Source organism: Propithecus coquereli, unplaced genomic scaffold (genome assembly GCF_000956105.1).
Source record: "Propithecus coquereli isolate 6110/MARCELLA unplaced genomic scaffold, Pcoq_1.0 Scaffold69, whole genome shotgun sequence".
In the NCBI taxonomy this organism is placed as follows: domain Eukaryota; kingdom Metazoa; phylum Chordata; class Mammalia; order Primates; family Indriidae; genus Propithecus; species Propithecus coquereli.
In genome coordinates, this window is record NW_012152951.1 from 725,477 (window position 1) to 737,608 (window position 12,132).

The 12,132-nt window shown below is 38.4% G+C and overlaps 1 protein-coding gene across 1 annotated transcript in view; it reads left to right on the forward strand.

Moving 5' to 3' along the window:
* The window catches only part of NSUN6 (NOP2/Sun domain family, member 6), a 52,770-nt gene that overhangs the window by 36,774 nt on the left and 3,864 nt on the right, over window positions 1–12,132 (forward strand). The window contains exons 7-8 of the mRNA XM_012660895.1: window positions 4,899–5,043; window positions 10,483–10,631. Of these exons, the coding sequence (XP_012516349.1) occupies window positions 4,899–5,043; window positions 10,483–10,631 (294 nt within the window). The remainder of the gene's footprint in view (window positions 1–4,898; window positions 5,044–10,482; window positions 10,632–12,132) is intronic.

Consider the following 12,132-nt stretch of genomic DNA (forward strand, 5'->3'; position numbering starts at 1 on the left):
CCTATAATAAATTCCTTAATCTGAAGTCAGATTTGAATTGACTGAACAACTAGTAAATATTTATTTAGTATTTACTATGTACCAGGTATTGGGAATACAAAATTGAACCATAGCAACCAATGTTTCTATCTTCATGGAACTTACATTTTAGTGACAGGAAGCATATAATAAACGAATAAAAGATATGACACTTATGATTGTGGTAAGGGCTATGGTAAGAAATAAAGGAGGATTAGGGGAATAGGGACTATTGAGGGAGGAGAAGGAGTTTGCAGTTTTAAATAAGGTGGTGACAAGGTCCACACAGTGAATGTAGTATCTGAGGAGAGACTTGGAGGTAATGAGCAATATGGAGGTCTGTGGAAAGAATGTTCTAGCTCGAGGAAACAGTAAGTGCCTGGAGGCAGGAAGGTACCTGACTTGTTTGAGGACCCTCAGTAGTTTTGATGAAGTAGAGTGAGGAGAGTAGTAGGAAGAAAAGAGATCAGAAAGGTTGGGGCAGAGGAGGGTGTTTGGGCAGAGCAGCTGTGTAGGATCTGATGGGATTTCAGTTTTTACTTAAGAGTGATGGGAAGTCTTTGGGGGGGGGTTTTGAGTAAAAGAGTGACGTAAGTCTACTTAAGAAGGTAATAATATCATTTTGGCGGCTGGATTAAGAACAAACTATAAGAGGGCAAGGACAGAAACAGACCAGTTAGGAGACTGTAATTCAGGGAAGAGTAGTGCAGATGGTAGGAAGTGGTTAGATTCTGGATATGTTAAGGTAAAGCTGTTAGGATGTGCTGACAGATTGGATGTGGGTTGTGGAATTGAGAGAATATTCCAAGGTGATTCCTAAGTTTTGGGGCTCAAGGAAGTGGAGGGATGGAGTTGCTGCTTTATAGATGTGACTGTGGGAGGAGCAAGTTCTGCAGGGAAAAATCAGAAATTGAGTTTTGGTATGTTCAAATGAGGTGTCTACTGGACATCCAAGAGATGGAGATTAGTGGGCAATTTGATACATGAGTGCAAGGGAGAGGTCTGGGCTGGACATAAAAATTTGGAAGTCATCAACGTATTGATGATATGTAAAGCCATAAAGCTGATGATGGATGGACAGAGAAAGTAGAGGAGATCTGAAGAGTGAGCTGCCTGGGTATTGAACACCAGCATTCAGAGGTTGGGAAATGAGAAGGAATGGCCAGTGGTGTAGGAGGAAAACCAGAGGAGTGTGATACCGTGGAAACCACGTGAAGAAAGGGGTGGAAAGAAGATGGTGGGGTCAGCCATGTCAAAGCTTGCTGATAAGCCAAGTAAGAAGAGGACTCAGACCTCCCACTGGACTTAGCAGCATGTGGGTCATTGGTGACTTTGTCACGAGCAGTTTCTGTGAGTGTAAATGCTTGTTTGGATTGAGAATGGGAGGAATCAAAGAGTGAATTGAGACAACTCCTTTTGAGGGGAGAGGTGGTATACAGGAGAGCAGAGAGATGGGGCACTACTTGGAGAGTGATGTGCGGCTCAGGGAGTTTTTTTCTTTTTGAGACATAACAATGTATGCTGATGAGAATGATACAGTAAAAGGGGAAATTGGTAACGTCTGGGAAAGGGGAGAATTGCTGGAACAGTATCTTTGAATAGGTGAGATGGGCTAGGATTTGATACACAAGTGGCTTTAGATGGTAGCATGAGGCAGTTTATCCATGGAAATAGGAGAGAAGGCCCAGTGCATGGCTGCAAGTGTTTGCTGGGTTGGTAGACATGGCAGGAGACTAAGTTCTCTTAATGTTTCAGTTTTCTCAGTGAAATAGGAAGCAAGGTCATCAGATGAGAATGTGGATGGAAAGGAGGTAATAAGAGTTTTGAGTAGGTATGAAATAGAAAGCTAAGAAAGTGTAAGCTAGAACGGGCTTTGTACGTGTCATAAGAGTTCCGCTTTCACTAAGGGCCTCATGAATGTGGTGGTCATGAATTTGTAGTGAGATTAGTTGTTATGGTTATATGCTTTTCAGCTGCATGTGGGTAGACCTGAAGTTGATGAAGAATTGATTTAACCACACAGCAGTGTTTTTGTCATGTGTATACGCAGGAGAGAGTGGTGTGAGAGTTGAGGAAGTAATTGTGATGTGCCACAGAGTCCATCTCAGAGTCTGTGGCCAGGATGTTAAAAGGGAGAGATAGGGACCAGTTGTACTTTTCTAAATTAGCTCACATTTATATAGTGTATGAAAGTCTTAGGAACCTAGGAAACTCAGCAATTACCTTCATGGTACTTACTAACTTACAATTAAGAAAATATTACCTACTTGGGACAAGACTTTCTGACATAAAAAAAATATACCTCCATGAGGCTTAGCAAAAGCCCTTCTGCTCTAGCTCATTTACTTGATAAAAGATATGTAGTATTATCTGCGCTCCCACCCCCAAAAGTGCCAGGTGATAGACTTTATCAGAAGATCCATTTTTAATCAATAGTTGATGATTTTTAAGGTTTTTCAAGGGATTTATAAGCAATCGTACACTGAAAAATGTAGAAAAAGTTATTGTGTCAAAATGGAACTTTAGCTTTTCCCTTTTATAAGTACAAATCATGTTATCCAAAGACTTCTGATGAAAATTCACATTACACATTAGTATTTAACCCTATTTGAATTTTTGAAATATTCACAATGTCACAAGCAGAGGAGAGAAAAAAAGTATGAATATAAAAACTTACATTTTCAATAAATACATTAAAGGGTGAAAGCTACCATGTCTGCACTACACACACACACACCCACACACACACTCTCACATTCCCACATTCTAGTATATATGTATATATGTACTATGTATACACTACACACACAGTAGCAGTGGTTTGACCTCAATGAGTAGCCTTAGGTCTAAGAAATATCTCCAATAGAAAAAGATACTTCTTTAAATTTTGAAGAATTAGTACTCTTGGTTCACTAGGGGTGATTTACTTGCCTGTTTGTTTATCCTCTTCTTTGCCCCAAAAGAGTTTAAGGTGGTAACAATCAAAACTCTTGAAGGACAAATGCATTAAATACCACTAATGCATAAAATGAAACACATGAAATAGAAGGGTTCATTTAATGGAATTATGGTGTTTAATGCAAATCATTTTTCAGTTAGAAGGTTAAATGTAAAGATTGATTATGATATGCTTCGAGAAAGTGATAATCCCTCTTTAGTTTATGGTATATTTATTGTATTTGCTTAAAGGTAATTATTTATGATATTTTATTCTCTCAGTGAAAAAGTCTTTCCAAAGAGTGTCTGGATATTATGGGTATATTTGTTTTCTGTTGGTTTTATAATGCTGGGTAAAACCAAACACAAAATCTTGGCAGCATATTCCTAAACATTTGTTTGGCACAGGAGTCTGGGATGCAGCTGATCCCTGCTGGGCTCACTCATGGACTGGTCAGCTACAGGTTAACCAGGCAGTTCTGATGATCCCAGGTGGGCTCATTCACTTGGGTTTGGATGGTGCTGGCTTACCTAAAGTGGGCTCAGCTGAAGATGACTAGGATCCCTCCCTCTGGTGCATGTGTGTCTACTCCTGCTAGGACCAGGGCTAGCCCACTAGAGGGCAATAGTTGGTGGCTGGTGATGGCAGAGAGCAAAGCAGAGTAAGTCCAACTGTGAATCACTTTCATCACATTTTTTTCATCATACCTTGCATCACATTTACTATCATCCTATTGGCCAAAACAAATCACATGACTGAGCCTGAGTCAGACTGACAGGGTACTGAGTATTGCAGTGTTACCTAGTGAAAGGTGAGCATACGTGGGAGGGTTGAAGAATTGGAGCTATTTAAGCAGTCTACCACAGTGGGACAGCAGTATAGAAATGAACAACCCCAATAGAAATACTCGAGTCAGAATAGAACCCCAAATTTTATTGCTGCTTTTGATTTGTTGTTGTTTATTTTAGTAGGTAAGCAAATTTTATATAAATGCAGCCTCCAGACTTGTAGTTTTGTAAAAGTAGCCTTCAGCCAGTGAAGTTTCTCCTTCACTATAATACATTCAAACCTTATTCTGGTGGTTTTTGACTACTTTTCTAGTTCAACTCACTTTAAATGGTTTTCCTGTTTGTTGAGGTATTAATTGAAACAGTGTCTATCACTGAACCTGGTGACATTTGGGAACATTATCTGCAAATTTTCTGTATTGGTGCATATTTCATACAAGGACAGAGTATATGAAAGGAACAAAGACAAACTATACAGAAGGGTCAACCCCACCATCTCTGCAGTATCATAGTATGTTTTAAAATATCACATGAATGTCAGAATTCATTCTTAAAATTGTGACCTCTTGTCTTTATTGACTTTGACTTATATGAAGTGTTATCATACAAAATTATTTTTGAACTGCTTTTTATACCACTCCAGAACATTTTGCTATGATATACAAAGGTTTTGGCTCATATTTTTCTGGGTTGAGTTATGATAATTCACAGAAATTTTATGTATACAGCTGGAAAATACCAAAATGAGGATCAGTTCTACAAGTAATGTTCTTTTGCGTGTCAAAACACTTTAAGGCAGCTGTCTCATAGCATTAGTTCATGTTCTTAGGTGAACAAGGCACATCAAATTGGTGACTTTCAATGTTTACCTCCAGTGGATGTTTTTAAGTTTTAGAAGATTGTAAGCACTTTTTTTTTTTGGTTTTGAGTTTTGTTGATTAAAAGTAGCCATTATAAGATATTTTTCTGGCAAGAAAAGACTTAACTATTTGATATAAATTGGATATACATTTGGTCATGAATGCAGCTTTAAAAGTAGGGGTAGGAGGAAAGTGGAGAAGACCATAATTTTTCACCGTTTTTTTCTCATTGTTAATTTTTACAACTGCTTTGGATTTACTTTATTTTTTTCTGCATTTTTTGTTTCTTTTTAGGGAGAAGTGATAGCACTGGATAAAATTTTCAACAAAGTAGAAAAAATAAGGCAGAATGCCTTATTGTTAGGGCTGAATTCCATCAGGGCCTTTTGCTTTGATGGAACAAAGGCGGTTAAACTTGATATGGTTGAGGACACAGAAGGTGAGTTAAATTTTGTTTTTATCATTTTTAATTGAGAAGTCATAATTGTATATATTTATAGGACACAGTGTGATGTTTTGTTACATGTACAATGTGGAATGATTAAAACAAGCTAACATATCCATCACCTTACTTACCACTTTTTGGGGTAAGACATTTGAAATTTACTCTTAGCAAGTTCGAAATATAAAATACATTAACTATAGTTTCCACTCTGTGCAATAGATACCACTCTGTGCAATAGATCTCAAAAACTTCTTTCTCCTAACAGAAGCTTTGTACCCTTTCAACAGCATCTTCCCCCTTCCATCCCACCTCCCCCAGCCTCTGGTAACCACCATTCTACTCTCTGTTTCTATGTGTTGAGCTTTTTTAGATTGCACATAGAAGGGAGAACGTGTGGTATTTGTCCCTTGGTGTCTGGCTTATTTCATTTAGCCTTATGTCCTCCGGGTTTATCTATTTTGTCATAAGTGACGGATTTCCTTTTTTTGTTTAAGACTGAATAATATTCCATTGTGTATCTATACTACATTTTCTTTATCCATCCATCTGCTGATGGACACTTAGATCGATTCCATGTCTTGGCTGTTGTGAATAATGCTGCAGTGAACATAGAAGTACAGATATCTCTTTGACATATTGATTGTATTTCCTTCGCCTATATACCCAGTAGGGGGATTGCTGGATCATATGATAGTTCTATTTTTAGTTTTTTGAGGAACCTCCATACCATTTTCCGTATTGGCTATACTAATTTACATTCCCAGTAACATAATGTAAGAATTAGCTTGTCTCAGAATCCTCACCAGCATTTGTTATTTTTTGGGTTTTTGATAATATTCATTTTAACTGGGGTGAGGTGATATCTCATTGTGGTTTTGATTTGCATTTTCCTGATGATTAGTGATGTTGAGCATTTTTTCATATACCCGTTGGCCATTTGTATGTCTTACTGGAAGAACTATCTCTGTGTTGCCTTTATTATTATTATTTTTTTAAGAGACAGAGTCTCACTCCGTCACCAAGGCAGTGGTGCAATCATAGTTACTTCAACCTTGAACCCTATGGGCTTAAACAGTCCTCCCACCTCAGCCTCCAGAGTAGCAAGGACTATAAGTGCACACCACCACACTTGGCTAAATGTTTTTATTATTGTAGAGATGGGATCTCAGTATGTTGCCCAGGCTAATCTTGAACTCCTGGCCTCAAGCAATCAGTCCATCTTGCCCTCCCAAAGCACTGGGATTACAGGCGTGAGCCACTGTGCCTGGCCTTTTTCACCTTTTTTTTTTAAAAGATAGTTTTGCTGAATATAAAAGTCTTGGTAGACAATGTTGTTTTTTTTCCCTTTCTGTACTATGAGTATGTCATCTTACTATCATTTGACCTCCATTATCCTGATGAGCAGTCAGCTGTTAATCTTACTGCAGTTTCCTAGCACATGGCAAGTTGTTTTTCTGTTGCTGCCCTTAAGATTTTCTCTTTGCCTTTCAACATTTTTATGATGATGTGCCTGGTTGTAGATCTTTTTGCATTTGTCCAACTTGGAGTTAGTTGACCTTTTTGGATGTGTAGATTAATGTTTTTCATCAAATGTGGGAAGTCTTCAGCCATAATTTTTTGAATATTTTTCTCCTCTTCTTCTCTCCTTTTGGCACTAATATTGTGCCTAAGTTGGTGCTTTTAATGGTGTCATACATTTTTCTGAGGTCTGTGTTCATTTTAGTAATACTTCATTCTTTTTTCTCTCTGACTTTGAGATTGCATAATCTGTATTCATCTGTCTTCAAGCACACTCATTTTTTTTTCTGTCAGCTTAACTCTGGTTGAACCCCTCTAGTGGATTTTTTATTTAAGTTATTGAACTTTTTTAACTCTGTAATATTAATATTATTAATATTTAATAAAATCTCCCTATTGATATTCTGTTTGATGAGACATTGTCACCATATCTTCCTTTACTCCTTTAAGCATGGTTTCCTTTATTTTAATTCTTTGAACATATTTTTAATGGCTGCTTTAAAGTCTTTGCGAAGTTTGGCAGGTAAACCTTTTAAAAAATAGTTCCTTTTCACTGCTTTTCCCCCCTATATATGGGTCATACTTTCTTTGCATATTTCTTTTTTGTTTAAACCTGGACACTTCAGATAAATTTGAACAATTCTGGATACTAATCTACCTCCTCCCTTGGCTTGTTATTGTTGGTTTATTTGTTTAGTGTGATGGCTGGACTATTTTAATAAAAGTCTATTTCTTCGTGTGCATCTGTTGGTGTAACTCCTCAGCAGCCTACAGAATGTACATGGCAATCTTGGGATGCCATTGGTTTTAGCAGGGCTCTCTTTCTCTTTCCTTGATCATTGTGGTAAACTATATGCTTCAGTTGGTACTACAACAAGTTGTTAGCCTCTACTAATTGCAGATTGATTGCTCTATTCATTTCAACCAGGTCCTGGGACATAAATTGCTCCATTATCTGATCCAATAAATTTGAGACTCTTTGCATGAGTTATCTTTAAGACTGGTCTTTCCATGCCTGTAATCCTAGCACTCCGGGAGGCCGAGGTGGGCAGATCGTTTGAGCTCAGGAGTTCGAGACCAGCCTGAGCAAGAGCGAGACCCCGTCTCTACTAAAAATAGAAAGAAATTAGCTGGACAACTAAAAATATGTAGAAAAAATTAGCCGGGCATGGTGGCACATGCCTGTAGTCCCAGCTACTGGGGAGGCTGAGGCAGAAGGATCACTTGAGCCCAGGAGTTTGAGGTTGCTGTGAGCTAGGCTGATGCCACAGCACTCTAGCCCAGGCACCAGAGCGAGACTCTGTCTCAAAAAAAAAAAAAAAAAAGACTGGTCTTTGAGGTTCGTTCCCTCCCCAGTAAGCTGCTTCTTACTGTCTCATTCCTTGATTCTCTGATAAACTTTTGTCTGGTCTGTGGTTTAGTTTCTTGCCTTTGTGGAGCTACCAGTATCCTCCTAATTGCTTATCTCTGGGATCACTGTTATTTTCAGGAGTGCCTTGAGGTTTAAACTTCCCACTTTTGTTCTAAATAAAGTCAGTTCACTTGGGGAGATTTTCAGAATTCTGTACTTCCTTTCTGCCTCTTCCCTTGGACAGAACCTCTGGGCCACTGCTCCAGAGAGGAGCACAAGGAGAGTGGCCCGTTTCTCTTGGAGTGACACTCTGGCTGCTGGGTTGGGGTGGCAGCCTCTGATCTTTTTGGCTTGCCTCTCCTAAAGTGGAACCTCTTCACTAAGAGCTGGGGCGATGGCAATCAATCTTTGGTACTCTCAGCCTACTGTGCCTGGGGTAGAGCTTCATACCTGTGAGGGCTACTCTTACAGGGTGGGAAACCCCCAGAGTTTTCAGCTGCTCTTTCATGGAATCATAGCCTGTGCACTGTGGAGCTGGGGCAGATACAGCATTCCTTGCATTCCTTAACTAGGAGCTTAGGGAGAAAAGGGAGGTACATGTTCTTGTCTCCACCCACATGAAATGGATCTTTCATTCTGTGCTTCAGGGAGGGAGCAGGCAGTTGGGGAAAAGGGAAAAAGGAGTGGGTTGTGGCTCAGATGCTACAGATTCTCACTGGTCTTACTGAGATGTAGTAGATTTTCCTGAATAAATCTTTCTTCTTTTGCTATATGTCCTTAGGACATTTTCTGGAGACTTTAAATGGTTGTTTTTGGTTTTCTGGGGGGAGAGGGTCTACAGAACTCCTAATGCTCTTATTCCAGAAGCTTCCTCAATCTCACTGATTTTTAACATAAAATTGCTACTAAATTATATACCACTCCAAAGTAATGCAGTTTTGGAGATCCCTAAAGACAATTACAAGATTATATATTATGTGAAAGAGCTTTTTATAAATAAAAACATAGGTATTCTTACACTACTTAGCATTTATCCCCTGCCTTTTTGATTTTGAATAAAAGAAATTTCACTTGCACCAAGTAAATTTGAGGGTCATATTGGTAATCTTGGTCTGTTCTGAGAAAGGTCTGGAATACTTTTAGGAATTTCTTAATTGAATGTCTACATAATCATCATCCAGTATCTTCCATGAAAGGTAGCGCTTATTAGAAATGGTGAGGCATTGCCACTACCCTTAACAGGGCCACTGTGTGGAAGGACGTCTGGCTGAGGGTATATGCAGCTCATGGTTTGTTGTTTATGGTGCAAGACTCTGTTATTGTGGAGCTTGGGCACCTTATTTTGCTACACACAAAGGTACATTGTACGTTGTATGCTTGCAGATGTGCTGGCCTTAAAAAAATTGTTGAGAGCTGTTTTTAGAGGAATTTATGTGGCCTCAGGATTAAAAGAAAACTCTATAAGGTATTAGAGAGGATTTAGTTTAAATTTATACTAAAGAGAGATTATTTAGTATGAATACACAATATAAGGAGCTAGTTGAATAGATGTTGGAGAGCCCTGGGGCACCCTGGAGTTGATAAGTGCAGGCAGCAGTCTCTTCCCCTGTTGTAGGAGAAATGTAGAGGGGACTGTCTAGCTGCTACTTGTTTCATGGCACTCAGGAGGGCACCTCCTGGAGCTGGGACTTAGACCTCTGAAAGGAGGGGGCTTTGTGTACTCCATACTGATATTTAAGGAAAAAGGCTGGAAACTGCTGATGCCAATGTAAAGGGCTGTTGCTGGGATGGTTTTGACAGGAACAGCAAGTAAACAGGAAGGACAAAGTCTATTCTCTTTGCTGCTTGTCTCCTGTCTTCCTACCCCATCACTCCTGTCTCCCTGCCCCATGACTCCTATGCCTACTATTGGTGACTCTTGAAAGGAAGCCAGCAGACAAAGGAGAATTATAGTTTGCAGAGTATACAGAAGGCTAGATTTGGCACTCAGAAAAAAAATACTTGAAAACTTGCATATTCTGGAGTAGAACAGAAGCCTTTCAAAAAGGTCCATGTATATCCAAGAATTCTATATATGAGAAAAGTAGCATTTCAAACCTGGAGGAAAGAGTAATTAGTCAATAAATAGTTCTGAGTTGATTTATTTTTGGAGGGAGAGGGAAAAGGACTATATACAAAAGTAAGTTCAAGATGGATTAAATAGGGTCAGGAGTTAAACTGAAAATAACGGGAAGCAGATATAGACGAACATTTATCTGATGAATTGTGGCTCCTGAAGTTGCGGGTTCAAGGTCTTGTTTAAATAAGCCTTATTTTATACTGTATCAACAAAATAACCCCTAACTATAATAACCACAGTTTTAACCTTTCTACAAAGTCAAATCTATATTAAATGTAAATCAGAATTAGTTTAACCAGCTACTTGATTGAAAGGAGAAGTTGTTTTTTTAAATTTTCTATTCCAGGTTATGATTTTAAATTCCTAATCATTGCTTCTGTCTCAAGAGTTTTCTATTCTAGACCAATAGGACAGATAATAAATATGTTTCTAATTCTCTTTACAGGAGGACCTCCTTTCTTGCCAGAAACTTTTGACCGAATTCTTCTTGATGCACCCTGTAGTGGAATGGGACAGAGACCAAACATGGCTTGTACTTGGACTCTGAAGGAAGTGACATCGTATCAACCATTACAAAGAAGACTCTTTACTGTGGTATGTGACGATCTTTGCTATGAAAGAAAGTTGACCTTTGCTAGTTTGATGCTTCAGCTACTGACAGTAATGTTCACAGCAGTATGATTCACAATAGCCAAAAGGTGGAAACCACCTAAGAATTCATTGACAGATAAATGGATAAACAAAACATAGCATATCCATACATGGACATTATTCAGCCTTAAAAAGAAATGAAATTCTGGTACATCCTACAACATGCTTGAACCTTGAAAACATTATGCTAAGTGATAAGAACCACACATAAAAAGAAAAATATTGCATGATTCTGCTTCTCTGTAGTCACTAGAATATGCAAATTTATAGAGACAGAAAGTAGAATAGAGGTTACTGGGGATTGAGGGGATGGGAGAATGAGGAGTTATTGTTTAATGGGTGCAGAGTTTCAGTTTGAGATGATAAAAGTTCTGGAGATGGATAGTGGTGATGGTTGCACAGTAATGTGAATACACTGAATGTCATTGTACACCTGAAATGGTAAATTTTATGTTCTGCGTATTTTACTACATACACACACACACACACACATGAACACAAGAGATTGAGAAGTCCTAGTTTTAAATATAGGGAGCTTTCCTTTATGTAGAGTCACCCTTTAAGATATAAAGGCAATAGTAGAATTTCTTCACTGAGACATTTAATAAATTTCAGACATTGTGCTCTGTCTTAGAAAAGTCACTGAGTTTTTAACATATAGTTACTAATTGATATAAAGAATTGGATATAAAATAAATCACTCTTTTTTTATAGGGTTCCTGGGTCATCTTATATAGCAAATTAGAAGTAGGAAGTCCAATAGAGACAAACCCATTGATAAAAATGGGAATTGATGGGCCAGTGTAGGATAAAAGAACCATGAAAACTGTGCAAATTTATCTGGTCTCTAGTATGTTTTAAAGGAAGCCCAGATAGAACATTTGAGGATTTCTCTCAGTTTCAGAGTATGGACAGCATTTGATCAAAGACAAATTTATTATTTCTTCTCAGCCTTCCAATTATAAATTCATAGGCTATAGCAACAATGGATATTCTGTAATTATTCAGTCTCTAAAGTTGTCTTTGAGTACATTTCTATTCAACTCTCCTGGTGTCTCCTTTCATACACAAAGGTAGCACTGGTTGTGGATCATTTAACTTCTTATTTTTTCTATTATACTCTTCAAAGAACAAATCCTTGGAATTAAAACAGCAAGCAGCAAAAAGGAAGCTTTTCTTATAGCTGAAATGCACTTCGACTTCAGGGTAAAATTAGGATTCTGCTGTAAAGGACTTGGTTTCTTGTTCTTTTTAGGTCATAGCAAAAAGGAAATTTTAAAAGGCTACCAGGAGGAGATGCAGCGATGATCTCAATGAAACGGAAAAGCTTACAGTGGTGAGAGAGAACTTGAGAGTGTAGCAGGGGTGCCATTTGGCAGGGACAGAAATTGAGAATGCGGACTTTAGGGTCAGGCACGTCTTCATTCCAGCCCTGACTCCTCCA